At 35.1% G+C, this 16,226-nt stretch overlaps 1 protein-coding gene across 2 annotated transcripts in view; it reads right to left on the bottom strand.

Moving 5' to 3' along the window:
• The window catches only part of STXBP4 (syntaxin binding protein 4), a 171,649-nt gene that overhangs the window by 57,558 nt on the left and 97,865 nt on the right, over positions 1-16,226 (bottom strand). For both annotated transcript variants that reach the window (XM_081220206.1, XM_081220207.1), the window contains 3 exons: positions 14,460-14,576; positions 13,921-13,970; positions 12,241-12,374 (listed from right to left, as the gene is read on the bottom strand). In XM_081220206.1, the coding sequence (XP_081076332.1) occupies positions 12,241-12,374; positions 13,921-13,970; positions 14,460-14,576 (301 nt within the window). The remainder of the gene's footprint in view (positions 1-12,240; positions 12,375-13,920; positions 13,971-14,459; positions 14,577-16,226) is intronic.

Genomic DNA, 16,226 nt, shown 5'->3' with positions numbered 1-16,226 from the left:
TTACTCTAATAGAAGGAAATTTTTTTATTCCAGGGAAAATTCTAGCCTTGCTGCTTTGAAGGTCATTTTCTCAACTAGGAAGATAGAAGCAAATGGCAGTAGTTATGACATTCATTTTCTATTGCTGTGTAACAAACTACTGCACACTTGGCAACTTAAAATAATACATATATATTTTTTAATCTCACGGTTTCTGTGGGTTGAGAGTCTGGGCAAGGCTTAGCTGAGTCCTCTGCTTAGGGTCTGGTAAGACTGTGGTCTCATCTGAGGCTCGACTGGGGAAGGTTTTGGTATTGTTAACAGAATTCTTTGTGGTTATAGGATCCAAGGCTTCAGTTTTCTGGCTGTCAGCCTGAGGTTACCCTCAGCTCCTTGCCCTGTGGGTCTCCCAACATAGCAGTTCACTTCTTTGAAGCGAGGAAAGAGTGAGAGACTAGAGCAAAACGAGCACAAAAATCTTATGCAATGTTATCGTGTACATCCTGTCACCTTTGCTGAGTTCTACTGGTTACAAGTAAACCACAGTTCCTGCACATACTCCAGGGGAGGGGAATCACACAAGGGTGCAGACACTGGGAAGTAGGGACCATGGAGACCACCAAAGAATCTGCCTACCACACTACTTAGACTTTTCCCCTCTCTATATTTACTTAACATACCAAATCTTCTTTCTCTTTGTTACTGCTTCAAATATAGCTTGTCTCATCTTTAATTTTTAAAAAAAAAACTTAAGTTAATCTTGGCTTTAACATTCCTGCCACTGTTCTGAAGAGTTCATGTTAGTTCTAGGTTGTTTCTTTGTCCAATATTTGTATATTTTTTAAACATCTAAGCTCATCAAAGAGTTCTGTGAAGTTTCCCTTGATTTATTTGTATATCACTACCTTTTCTTTCCTACTGAGACTGTAAGTAATTGTGTACAGTACAGTTCTTCTTTTAGGATTTCTTACTACACAAACCACATTCCCATTGATGGTTTCTAAACATGAGAACAAATCCATTTTACCTAAATTTAAAACAAAACAAAGCAAGACAAAACTGCTTTCATGGAATCTGTGGTATATGTCCAAATATGTACAAACATAAACAATGACATTCTTTCCATATTCTTTTGGAAGAACTACAATTCCAGCAGATGTTACACAAAACAGTTGAAGTGCTTCAGTATTACAACAGCTTGGCATGCACTAGTTAATGATCTACTTTGAGAAAGTATCATTCATACTCTTTTTCTGCCTGGGCTGTTGAGGTCCACTCTTACAGATTTACTTTGGTTTCTTTCTTTTTCATCTCTAATGCTCTTTGTGGTGCATCACTCACAGTTCATGGCTTTCAATAGTCTTACTCTCCTTCTATCAGATTTGTTGCTTTGAAAAAAAAAGGTTGCAGCTGATGATGTGTGGTACCCCAACTAGGGTCTACATGTACAAGAGAGAAGAGGTGATTCCGCTGTTCCTCAAGTCTCACCTGCCTCATACCTGAGCCTCAGGGACATTCTCAGCATTAGCAGAGCCAGCATCTCTTCTCAGTGCCTGATACACAAGTATGCAACGAATATTTGTGGAAAGAACTGACTATTTGATATCTATTTGCACATACAAGTGGATATTTCTGTATATTAGATTCATGCATATGAGTGGGCATTTATTTCCATAATAGATTCTTAGAAGTGAAACTGAAGGGTCAAAGAAAATGTACATTTTAGATTCCTAGAGACACAGACAGATCGTTCTCCAAAAGAGCTGAACTGAGTAGCATCTATCAACGTTGTGTGAGTGTGCTGGTTTCCTCATGTGCTCACTAACACTACAGACTGAGGGTCATTGTTAATAGATGGCCCTCTGGTGAATAAAAATGGGACCTCATTAGTTTAAGTTCACACCTAAGTAAATGATATTAAAACATATATGTTAAACATATACATTAAATATATTTATTAAATAGATATTAATCACAAAGTTGAAATATTAATATTTCATGAACCTACTATGTGCCAGGTACTGCTTTAGGCATGACCTAAATTGTGCTGAACAAGACAGTCAAGATCCCTGTTCTCAGGGAGCTCATATTTTAATAGAAGAGACAGAAAATTAACAAGAAAAGAAAAAAAAATAGTGTACAGTCGTAAGGAGAGAATAAAATAGGGGAGTGAAATAGAGTATTTGGAGGGAGAGAGAAGGCCCAAATTAAATAGGTAGTTAGGAAAGGCCTTGCTGAGAAGCAGACAATGAGCTGAGGACTGAATGATACAATGAGCTGGACCTCTGTGTCCAGACTGCTCTCTGTTTTTCTCAAACATACAAGGCAGCTTCCTGCCTCAGGCCTTTGCACCTGCTGTCTGGAACATTCTTGCACCAGATATCTATATGGCTTACTCCTCCCTCATATGGGCGAAATGCCGGTCAAAGTTGTGCAGAGAACTGATGCCTAGTTATACCCATCCATGGGCACTTTCAGTATCTCTATCATCTATAGAAGGTCGGCAAGTCCTCCCTCTCCACAGACAAGACAGTATGAAATATAAGAGTCCTCGAGACTGCCAGTTAGACATAAATTTTCTTTATTATTTCAAACTTTATATCCATGAAAAAAAATTGAGTTGAAGCTGGGTTTCCTATTCAAATTTTTACTGCTATATTAAAGAGTAAAATGATACTTTGGAATTGTTTTCAGGGATTTTAGCACATCATTTTTACGTGTGCTCAGTGATTTAATAATGATAAATTATATAAATCTACATTAATAGAAATCTTTCATCACCTTCCAAGGTTTCCAGCTTTCCTAAAAAAAGAGGGAGGAAGAGAATAGTCAATCATATCAGACTAGGTTGCAAGGACAAAACCCTTTTACATAATGACAATGAATGATGAAGATTATAATGACTATGATGAGATAAAACAATGATATATTATAATGATGATATGAGCCGCTTTATAAACATTAACTTTAAGCAGCTAGTTACTTCAGTTACATTATCTTTAATCCTCATAACAACCCTATGAGTTGGTGATATCTCCATTTCTTTTTTTTTTTTTTCGGTACGCGGGCCTCTCACCGCTGTGGCCTCTCCCGTTGCGGAGCACAGGCTCCGGACACGCAGGCTCAGTGGCCAGGGCTCACAGGCCCAGCATCTTCCCGGACCAGGGCACGAACCCACGTCCCCTGCATCGGCAGGCAGACTCTCAACCACTGCGCCACCAGGGAAGCCCTCTCCATTTTTATAGGTGAGAAAAATGAGACTCAAGAGAGCTTACAGACCTCTTTTGGGGCTTTTGCACAAATCTATTAGGTGTTAGAGCTGGAATTTGAATCCAGCATATGGTCTTTTCACTATGCTATTCTGCCTCTGTAATAGTAAAAGTGAATCTATCTTTTTGACAAAGATATTCATTTAGGGTGCAAACAACTATTTTTTATGTAAAAACTAAAGACAATTTCACAAATGTTACTTCATTTCATCCTGTAATGTAATAAGCTGTGAGGCTCGATCTTATCATTTTGTAAATGGAGCAAAAGTGAAGTTGAGGAAGTTACCTAAGGTTTAAAAAATCTTATCCAGGAATTAGATTTTCTCACTCCCAATGCTGTATCTACTTTGACTTTAACTTTCATTAGCATTTGGGGGTTATTATAAAAGAAATGAAAAACATCAATAGTATTTATAGTCCCAAGATCTAATCATTTTAATCTAATTGGTAATCTTGGTTGGATGAGTTCAGAAGGTCATAAATTTGTGAAAAATATTATTAAAGATTTTAAAGTTTTTGTCTAGGTACATTTATTATTCCCTCTTTATACAATGTTTTGTAAATGATTCCAAAGAGCTTTTATTTATTTATTTACTTTAACTAATTAATTTAATTTATTTTATTCTGGGCTGTACTGGGTCTTTGATGCTGCACTTGGGCGTTTCTCTAGTTGAGGTGAGTGGGGGCTACTCTTTGCTGCGGTGCATGGGCCTCTCACTGCGGTGGCCTCCCCTGTTGGAGAGCACCGGAGCTAGGTGCGCAGGCTCTAGAGCGCAGGCTCAGCAGTTGTGGCGCACGGGCTTAGTTGTTCTGTGGCATGTGGGATCTTCCCAGACCAGGGCTCGAACCTGCATCCCCTGCATTGGCAGGCGGATTCTTAATCATTGCACCACCAGGGAAGCCCAGAGAGCTTTTATTTTTTACTGTGAGGTTTCCATGGTGTTTAAAAATTTATTTTAGTTAAGGATGCTTTAAATTTTAGAAGTAACAAATGCTCATTCTAAAAAAAACAAAGAAAAAAATCAAACAATACAGAGGTTTCTAATAAAAAAAAAGATACTCTCCCAATCTGACTTCCTGAGAAAACAACTATATCACTGAGTCAGGTATCCATCTATACCTAACTGAAAATTATTAAAGCTTCCTGAACCAATGTAATCTGTTGCTTTATTCTGAATATTTGTAAGTCAAGAAAATTAGTCAATGATTCTAATTAAAATAATAAATGAACTCTAAAACATCTTTTTTGTTTGTTTGTTTTTGTTTTTGCGGTACGCGGGCCTCTCACTGTTGTGGCCTCTCCCATTGTGGAGCGCAGGCTCCGGACGCGCAGGCTCAGCGGCCATGGTTCACGGGCCCCACCACTCCGCAGCATGTGGGATCTTCCCGGACCGGGGCACGAACCCATGTCCCCTGCATCGGCAGGCGGACTCTCAACCACTGCGCCACCAGGGAAGACCTAAAACATAATCTTATCTTTACATAGCACTTTATATTTTACAAAGTGCTTTCATACTAGTTCATTTAATCCTTGAAACAATCTTATGAAGATTGTATCCCCAGTTTAGAGACAGGAAACCAAGACTCCGAGAGGTTACCATATTTTATCATATCTAAGATAACAATGAATATAAGGCATCCTGCCATTTTAGATGCTCCCAAGAAAAAAAAATTCTGCCAATTAATTGCGATATAATGACTTAACTATACCCCTGTGAGACTTATAGGACTTAATATTAGAAGGCCTAGGTTAGGGTCCTGGCATTGTCCTTTCCAGGCATGTGACTTAAGTAAATTAAGTTCTCTGAGTCTTAATCTTTTCAAATCTTTTAAATTAGACATAATAATGCCTACCTCACAGGGTTGTGTGAGAACATATTGATGTAAAATGGTACTTTTAAACTGTAAAACTCATAAAATTTAAAAAATCTTCTATATATTTGGTATTATTATTTTAAAATATATTATCTGTAATAGCACTATTAATATTCTATTGTTGAAGGCAGGAACTTCTGGATCTAAATTGAACTATTTTATCATATTAAATAACCATTAAAGCTGTAGCTGTACACAACTGCTACTGCTGCTGTCTTTCCTAAGATGAGTTAATACTTTGTCTAATACTTTGTCCTCATATGAACTCTGGAGAACACCTATTCCATTAACCTAAAAGAACGCATTCAGTTTGAATGAGGACATTTTCAGGCCCTGAGGGAAAAAATTTCTTTCTGCCACCATTTACATTTTGCTTGTCCAGTTATGGATAGAAACATGAACTATACTTTAGACATCCTATTATTACAGCGAGTTCTAACTGTGCAAGGAATTAGTTTCATTGTTTGGAAGAGAGCTAATTCACTACACTTTACCATCTATGCCTCTGTAATTTCTGAAGCATTCCTTGTATTTTTTCTGCTTTTGTGTTGGAAATCCTTTTATGTTATAGTCTGTTCACCATGTTAGTACTAAGGTATACAGCCTTTTACTTGATTTAATCCTAGATATTGTGCATTCTGCATTCCCCTTGACAACTATATTCCTGCTTTGTGTGAGAAATTAGGTCTTGCTTGTCTAGTCATGCCTTCATACCTTACGGCTGCTGGCAGTATATGTGATTAAAGTATATATCTGAAATACTGTCCTGTACATGATCTTCTATAAAAACACACACGATGTGGTAGCTCTGGGATTGACTCACCCTGGATATCTGTTTGTGTATACTAAATACTGGAAACATGGTGGCTTCCTGATTTTTATGATTGACAAACTGTATTATGTTTGCTTCCTATGTACCAATAGAGAATAGCAGATGGTTACTACAGATTTGGTATTATTAAATCATTTCAACACTTCAATTCTCAGTAACTTGTTTAATGAAAAAAGCAAATACCCAGTACTTCATTAATGTGCAGAAGGGGCAGTAGGGAAACATGAGGTGGTCTAAGATCCAAGACGATGACAGGCAATTGCTTTGTGCTTGTGGACTTTTGGTTACTCCTTGACCCGATATGCAATGAATATAAAGTTTAAACATTAATACTGAATTTCAAGTGTTCCAAAAATTATACGTGCTGACCAACTTCTCTTTTTAAAAATGAACATTGTTCCTTGCTACTCCAAACCTAGCCCACGCTACAACCATCTCCTATGTAAATCAGGTAATAGCCAACTAGTCTTCCTGCTTTCTTCACTCTTCGCTACTCCTACAGTCCAGTTTCAAAAAGCTGCCTGAATGATCTTTTAAAATGTAGACCAGATCGATCACGTTATTCCTTCTGCTTAAAACCATTAATGGCTTCTATAATACTCAAAATACAATCCAAACTCCTTCCTATGGTGTTCAAAGCCCTATATGATCTGGCTCCTTTCTAACTCTCCACCCTTACCTCCTGCTACTCTGCTGCTTGCTCATATGTATCAGATACCCAGGCTTTTTTTCTGTCCCTCAAATATGTCAAGATTGCTCCTATCTCAAGGCTTTTATAGCTGGCCTAAAAAACTCTTTCCATATAGGTTTCTTCCTGGCTGGATCTTGGTTCAAATGTCGCCTCTTCAAAAAAGGAGGAGTAGCATCCCCACTTACTCACATTCCCTTACACATCATCTGGCTTATTATATGCCTAACAGTCATCACTGTCTGGAATTGTCATGTACTTATTTGCTAACTTGTTTGTCCATCTCTGCCCTTACAATTTACTTAAGCAGCTTGATAGCAAGGATTTTGTTTATGCTGCTATCAAGGGGTCTACGTCAGGGTCCGGCGCATTGTAGATACTCAATAAATAATTCATGAAAGAATGAAGTAATGAATCTAAGTGAATCTAAATGATTACCTTTTCTTAAGTGATATATTTTTCCCTCACTTTGTTTTTTGGAAATAAAATTGTACCAGGAAAGAAATTACTTATTTTTCTTGAGGCTAATAATAATTTGCCCACTTAAAACAAAATTGAATAACTCAAGTATAGTTTATTTTCCAGAAACCACCCAAGATTAAATTTGATATATTTTCTTAATGGAACATTATAGCAGTAACCTACTTTCAATTTGCAACAATATAAGAGAATATGTGAGTTTGCCATTTTCCTTGAATGGTAAGACACCACAAATATTTACAGTAGTTATTATCTGGCTCTGAATAACCAAGTCACTAGAGAATAGGTCTGTCTTAAAAAACAGGTGAAACTGTCCCTCAAATGGTATCAGATCACATAACCTATTCCCTATGCGTGAAACATTTTCCTCAACTCTAGGAGAAGAAAGATATATAAATAATATGATTACTTTATGGGAAGTAAATACCATAATGCCCATTCTAAATAGTATAGCTGACTTTCAAAGATATATATATATATATATATATATATATATATATATATATATACACACACACACACACACACACACATTGCTATACACACGTATACACATTATATATATATATATATATATATATATATATATATATATATATATATATACAAGGCTTTTCCTTTGATAACTTCATGTTGGTTAATAAAAATATGCTTTGAAGGAAATAAGGAAAGCAAAGATGAGCATCTGAGACCTTGAATAAGTACAATGAGAAGATGCTATATCAAGTGTGAGCTTTGGATCCAAAAGAAAAATTGTGAAGGCCTTTAAATATTGCAGTACTGCATTTCCCCTTTTTCTCAAAGAGCCTTTTCCCATCTGCCTAAATAACTTCTAATTAGCATCAGAATGTAAAGACAAAAAGCAGCTATTACTGACATTCTAATTTTAAAAGTTAAAATATTGATTTCAGACAGGAATATCTAAATTGAGACAGGAGTCTTATGTAGACAAATATGTGTAATTGGATGGTTGTTGCTTGGTAGGGGAAAAGTTCATCCTTATTTTCAATGGGTTGAGTAAAAGCTATATAATTATTCAACCAATATGTAACAGTTGAACATCCATACTTCTGCTTTTATAAGAAATGTCACAATGAAAATACTTGTATATACATTTTTAAGCACATCACTGATTATTTTCTTTGCAAAAATACTAACAGGTAGGATTATCAGGTTAAAATATTTGACCATTAAAAGTTTCTTTTAACTTTCAAAAAACCTTTTCAAATAGACATTTTAAAAGCTCTTGATATTTACTGCAAAACTGATACCCACGAATGTTGTGTCAAGTTATATTCCCACCTATAGTGGATGAGAACACTTACTTTCAAATTTAATTGGCGGCAGGCCCAGATGGCTCCTAAACTGAAGGGATTTTTTTATTTGTTTGTTTAATGCCTTATATGTGAGTAAGTTGAGAAAAGAAAGTGTATTTTATTCTGGAAGGTTCCTGTTCCTTGCTTCCTTCACTCTGGCATCATTTGGGCCCTCGTGGGTGTTTGAACCATTGCTCCAGCTGCTCATGTCAATCCTGTGTATCTCAGAAGCTGAAGACCCCAGTTATTATTATAGTTTTACCCTCTGTTTTTGGTGCAGGGAAGCGTTCCTTTCTCGGTTTTTATCTTTTGAACACACACACAATTTTAAACGTCATTTCTAAGTGTAGGAACAGAATGGCATGAGATCACCCTGCCATCTTGATCCTGAAGTCTATTCTGAATCTTGACAGCTATCTCCTATTTTCTTGAAAGTGGACTTGTTCATAATCATATATTTCTATGTATACATATATATCTATTTGTTTATAAGAGCTTGAATGAACTGTGTGTGTGTGTGTTACATGTTTCTCTTTATACAAGCCTTGAATGTAGAGAGCTCTCGACTCAGAATTGGTTTTTGACCTTTGCAAGAATATGTGGATCCCTGGCTGCCCTGACACTCAACCAAGTTGCTGATGAAGGTATGCTCTAAAGCTCAGGCTGGAGGCTGTCCCATGTGCATTGCATTGCAAGTATAAGGGCAATGCAGCAGTATGAGGGGAGTGAGTCATGAGCCAGGACCAGAGGCGGCTGTGCAGAGCAATGTGGACTGTGGTACAGAAGCTGCTGTGCCCGGTTCCCTTTGCATTTATTTCTTTACATACATTTCTTGTATGCCCCAGTGTGTGTCACATCTAAAGTGTGTCTAGGCTGCCTAAAGGACCAAGCCCCAGATGGCCTTCTGCTTGACACAGAAACTGCGAGGACCCCGAGGATTTCAACAAATGACACTGACTCGCCAAAATAATAGAGTAAAAAGAGTCCATCTACCCCCTAGCCTGTCTTTGACTTTATTCATTACCCCTTCAAACTAGAATGAATTAAGGGGTGCCCTCCTGCCAGGGTTCCCTCCAGTTATTCCCGTAATTGCTATTGTTGTTTAGCAGAGGAGTTTCATGCTTCTCTTCTATGTGGTCCTACCTGCCCTATGTTGAAAAGTTTTGGGGATTTGCCTGTAACTGCTAGTGCTTTTGAAGACTTCCCCCCTATTTTTATATTCCATTGATCATTTCCATGGGAAGGAAGGTAGAAGTCTGTGTTTACTCTGCCAACTTACCAGGGAGTCAATAAGTTCTCTTTTTATTAAAAAAACCCTATTAGGATATCCAGCCAGATATTGTGTATTTTATTTTTTTTTCAGATATTGTTTTAATATGCATTTTTTAAAAACAGAACTGTCTCTTCCTGCTTTCATTACAGAATTTTGTTACTCTAGAGGTCAATCAAATGAAGATTACACTTTAAAACATGTAGTTATTTCAAATAAAGATTACACTAAAGCATTACAATACTGACCATGTAAATATTGAAGGAGATCAACATAAGGGCCTCCAGAGGTTCCAGTACTGATAGAAAATGCCTATTATGTCTACATACTGTTTCACTGAAGGTAATGTAACCGAGCAGATCTAAGTTACCTTATAGTTAGCAATAAACAACGGAAAGATAAGCTGCTGATTCAGACATTTAACCACAGTTTCCTGTGATGATTACGTTCTAACTCAAAATCAATAATAGCATTAAATGTTATATATTAAGAAAGGGTCTCATCTATCACATTTTCAAATGTATCGAAGTTAAACAAAGCTTTAGAAAATAATTATATAATACTTACCATAGAGAAAAAGTATTCTTTAAATTAATTACTATAGATAGTAATGTGGTAGAAGCAGCAGTAACAGTCATTTATAGAACATCTTATACTTTCAGGTACTTTACATGTATCTCATTTAATCCTCCAATCCTGCCACGTCAGATATTATAATCTCTACCTTTTATATGAGGAAACAGGCCCAGAGGTTAAGTAATTTGCCTAATGAAGTTGGATGACCAATTGAGGTGTTCTCTGGGGGACCTCTAGGGAACATCAGAGATTCTGAGGCACATTGTTTACGTGGATTCAAAGTGCTGCTTGACTCTTGGCTGCCTATGTGATTCATATACTTCTCCATTGCTAGAGGTATTCTTGTGAGAGATGGATGGCCATGTTTGCAATGCTGTAGAAAGCATTCGTGTTCCCTGTAATTTTACATCAGGGGTTCTTAAGTTCATAAACACTCTGAAAATGCATGAAAAAATGTGCTTAATTGCATATTTCTGGGAAGAGGACTTTCACCAGATTTCAATGGAGTCCATGATCCAAAAATGGTTCGGAATTGTCCTCTAGATATTCCTTAGTGACTGGTTTTAACCTATAAGACCTAAGAAATCTTAATTTCATTTCTGAGGAAATTCCATAGTATAACATCCTGGAGTATACTTAAATTAACAAGAAAGTGGAGGCAATTACCCAAATGAAAATTTCAAATTGAAACTTGAAATAATCGGATAGCCATGGCAAAGGAAATGAGGTGGAGGTTGTGGTTGAATTATCTACCACATGATAGCAATTTTCTCCTTTTCATTACAGATAGAAAAGGCTACTGCTAAAAGAGAAAGAAAAATGAGCTGAGCTTATCTGAATTATCACACTGAAAAAGACATGTCACATATAATTACAAAAGTGCTGGGAAATATGCAAACATCAGCAATTGTATTTCTAAATAGGAAGACAACATAGAAACAATTTTCTAGTCTTAAGCAGTGGAGTGGGTATAATCTTATAACAGATAAAAAGTGAAGATGTAATTTTCCACTTTTCTTCCAAAGAAGTTCTGCTGAACTTCAAAAATTTTCTTTGAATAATCATGTTTGACAAATATAAAGGTTAATGCTAGCAAGGTAATTAAAATTAATGATTGCAATGTCCACTGGGCTATGTGCAGGTGTTTCCCTCCACTGTTCCCACCCTAGCTTAAAAATGTCTGATATATAAAATTCTGATCTTACACATAATACATTAGTAGTGGCTATTTTCATCCCTCCTAAAAAATACAGAATTTCTTTACAAAAAGAGTTTTTATAGGGTTTCTAAAATATAATTTGATTTAAAAAAATGTAATAGGTCATACAAAATTACAAAAAAATACTCATTGCAGAAATTGAGCAGATACTATTAGAGGCATGGATTCCAATCCTCTCTAGCATTGTTTTAAAGTCAAAGGTTACCTTGAAGGAAGGGTCTTGAACATTGCCCTATTACCTAGTCAAGTCATCTACTACCCAGGACTTTACTCAAAACTTACTAGTTTGATACTTGATTAACATAGATTTTTTTTCTTTTATAATTTTTTTGTGATTTTTTAATATATTAACACAGACTTTTATTTCTCTCTCTCTCTCTCTCTCTCTCTCTCTCTCTTTATATATATATATATATATATATATATATATATATATATATATAAAGAGAGAGAGAGAGAGAGAGAGAGAGAGAGAGAGACTTTAGATGGAAGTAGAGATTAAAAAAAAAAGTCTTAATCAGCTATCTTCTGTTGGAAGCCATTTTGAGCACTTTCAATAAAGCAAGTATTCTCCCCCTACAATTGGTTGCATTAAGATTTTTACCGATAAGCTACCAATTTTACTGTAGGCAAACCAATGCATTTAACAAGATTAAACTATCAAACTTGAAGTTTTCTTCTTTTGTTTTGCTAAATAAGTTATTTTTAAAAGCATGAAAAAACGCAGAAAACTTACAATCCATATCAAGTATGGCACGGACAGATTTAACAAGTTCCTTCGATTCAAGTGCCAGCGTTGCTGGGGTGTTACGTCCACTCCTTCCCAGTGGCATGAGGGACGTCTGGGAAGCTAACATAGCTCTTCTTTCACTATGGGAGCAATAAAATAAAGCTAAACTTATTACACAATGAATAATATCTATCTTTGCTAGGTCTGAATTCTTATTAGTTATGAAATTGTACAAAAATTTTTCATTTCTGGGAACATTGTATTCTTATAGCCATAATAGAAATAATTCCCACAAAATAATATTTCTGTTTTCAATTCTTTATTATATAATAAATAGGCATATTTTAAAAATTAGGTTTACCTTATACATAAGGAGGAAAGGATAGAAGGATAGCTCCCTCCTCAATCATTTGTTTGGCTTATTTTGTGAGTGCTTGTGTTATGCTAACATGATGTGGCCTTTTATTTAGTTTTGTAAACACTTAAGCACTTAAACATAAGTTTATTAACGAGACATTCACTACTACTTCTAGTAATATTAAATATAATTTCAATATGTATATTTGCTCCTGAAATTCTCTCTTAAACTCTTCCCTTTGCTATCCCTAAATCTAAAAAAGCCTAGAGCATTTATACCACTTTTAAAAAATGCGAATGTCACCTGAAATGAATGCATTCTGATACAATTAAAATGCAAGGTTTTACTTTTACCATTATGCTGAAACTTTTAATTGAAAAGAGACAATTTTAAACGGATGACAAAGCCATCATTACTTATTATAATCCATCTTCCTAAGCATGATAGTATTAATTCACAAGGAGAAACTAAAGCATCAATTCTCAAATTCAAATACAGAGCCTTTATTCTGTGTAGAATACCAAGGCCAACATCCACTACAGATGATATAGTGTATTAAAAGGACTGAACCAAATTTTACTAGTGTTTAACTTTCCAAGATGTAGCAAAAAGTTGCTTAATGTTGCTTTTTTTTAAAAAAAATTGATGTATAGTTGATTTACAATGTTGTGCTACTTTCAGGTGTACAGCAAAGTGATTCAGTTACATATATTAATGTTGCTTTTTAAAGTTACTTTTGTTCTGTGAACCTGCAAGGGAAGGCTCTGGCTTTTAAATAGTCATTTTTAATACCAAAGCTTTTGAATTATTATTCAAGGTCACAATGAAACCTTGGGTGGTGGGAGTTGGGGATATGTCTAACCCATACAAGCGGAATCCGACTGCTGAGTATTTTAACATTATACTGAAAATAATCATCAGGGTATTCACATAATTATTTTACATCATAAGCAGCATAGATAACAATAAAAACATCAGATTTCACCTGAAGAAATAAAGTATTACATTAAAATGAGTTTAAAGGTGTACTACCATATGTACTACCATATTTTTCTAAATTCAAAAATGCTGTGTGGAAACTTAAAATATAATGAATCATCTTCATTTATTGAACTGTTGCTTTCACAGAAAAGGGTGGAGTTTTCCTATGTTTCTGCAAGCATACGTTGCCAGAAGTAGAACTACATTGATAGTGGCAGTCTTTATAAAAGGAAAAAATTGCTTTGACTATATTAAGACTTTAAGAGATTTCAGTATTTTAGCACAAGTACCAGATGAAGAATGTAATCAGTGGCCATACTCTGCAGAAAGCACTTAAATTTTCTTACCTTAAATTTGACAAAGGAAGAGAATTATCACAAAACACTTCTTGAATAGCCTAGAGACAAACAAGAGAGCGAAGGTGATAATGTAACTTAGATAGTTTTTTAAAATGTTTTCTCTTGCTTAAATAATATTTATAACCCCCTCCACCCATATGATTAAAAAGGTGTTTCTGTTATATAGGGAAAAAAATCAATTACATTAACATACAATTCTACTCAGAATTATAATACACAGAGAAACATTTCTTTATAGGGTAGTTATCAACTAATGTTTACATAGTATCAAAAGTTAAGAAAGTGTTCATTAAAACATAGTATATATTTGGGATCATATTACCCTGTCTCAATTATTTCTCTTAATCTGTACGTTAGCTGGTCTTTTCATTATCTAAGCAATTTAAAATCTGACTGTAAGTCACCATTGCTGTTTTGATCCCAGAGAATGTTTCACTAGCCATCAAACACCATGACATTTACCTGTATGTCAGTTGTCTATACATTTCTTAAAAATGGACATAAAGTGATGTAACAGGAAAATTTACCTCTACAAAATGAAGAAGCTTTTCAGTGGATGCCTCAAAAGTTTTTCGAGCCATTTCTGATTTTCGTAATTGGCAGTCAAGTACTGTGATTCGCTTTCTTAACTCCTGAACACTTTCCTGGACAGAGATATCAAAAGGAACATATTATACATTTCTTCAATTTTATACTAGTGGCTCCTATTTTCATTTTTTATTAACTAATATCCAACATTACTATATCATTTATTTTCTCTCTTATCGTACATATCTGCTGGTTTTGGGGGGGTACTTAACTAATTGCATATTTTTAAAAGTTAAGCTGCACAGGAATGCTGCAAACTTTTTAAGATAAGCTACAAATAACTTTTATTTTAATAAAAGTTATATAATAATACATTTATTATATATAATGTTATATATAATACACTTTAATTAGTTTATATTATATTCTTATATTAAAATACATTTTAATTAGTTTATGGTGTTTCTTGACAACATGGTTACCAGATGCTGACGGTTACCAGCTGCTGACTAATATGCCTATTAGTGTGGCACAATCCAACATGCTGAAGATATACATACATATTTAAAGTAATATGACCCAATGTAAAGCTGAGCTGATGGGGAAGTAAAAGAATTCTAGGAAAAGTGAAGGAATTTCATGAAGATAAGCAATAGCAATGCTGAGTGAACCCACTGAAGTTACAGTACACTATAGCACAATTTGATCTCAGGGTATTTGCTGATCCTTGGAGGCCTATAGTTTGGGGTTTCATCAGGCACAAATGGCAAACAGGAGAACTTTAATGGGTGAATTAGGGAGAAACAAACCTTTTGATTTTGCCTCTGGTGAATGGTTAAAAAAGTGTCCCCTGAATAATTGCCGACCACAGTCCCCCAACTCATGCAGGTTCCAGGTCAGAATTTATATTACCTGTGTGGCCTGTACATTCATAAGCTGAAAATTTAGTTTAAATTGGTCCCTGGCTGATAAAAGCAAACAAAAAATTTCTCTAGTGGGTTATTTGCTAAACTCAGACATCAAAGAATGCCTACATTTAATGTATCAAAAGAATATGATCTCAGCAAATAAGCTACTATGGATGAAAAGTCAGCTGAAGGAAACAAATTATAGGATCAAACCTATAGAGATAGCAGCTACTGAAGTGATCAGATACAGAATATAAATTTATGTTTAATATGATTTAAAAATTAAGAATTTAAAGCATAATAAAGAAATTATCAAAATAGATCCAGATGACACAAAAAAATAGATCTGAAAAGTAAAAATACAGGGAGGGTGGGAGGGAGACGCAGGAGGGAGGGGATATGGGGATATATGTATACGTATAGCTGATTCACTTTGTTATACAGCAGCAACTAACACAACAATGTAAAGCAATTATACTCCAATAAAGATGTTTAAAAAAAAAGCAGTAATAATTAGAAACTCAATTTATGCATTTACTATCCAATTAGATACAGATGAAAAGAGAATGGGTGAACTGGAAGACAGAAGTAAAGAAACTTCTCATAACAGAGCATAAAAATAAAAATGGAAAATATGAAAAAAGAAAAAATAACCAGAAGAAGATCTAGCATACATCCAATCTGAATTACATAAGACAGACTAGAAATAATGAAAGACGAATAGGTCAGGATAAAACCTTAGGGTTTTTCAGAAATGGTGAAAGACACTGTTCCTCAGATCAGGAACCTCATTCCATGAATCTCAAACAATATAAAAAAAATAAGTGAACACATGACTGATCATAGTCAAACTGCTGA

The sequence above is a fragment of the Mesoplodon bidens genome (genome assembly GCF_964165515.1).
Source record: "Mesoplodon bidens genome assembly, chromosome: 19".
Taxonomy (NCBI): domain Eukaryota; kingdom Metazoa; phylum Chordata; class Mammalia; order Artiodactyla; family Ziphiidae; genus Mesoplodon; species Mesoplodon bidens.
The sequence above is the reverse complement of the archived record's forward strand: the minus strand, read 5'-3'. Positions and strand labels throughout refer to the sequence as shown.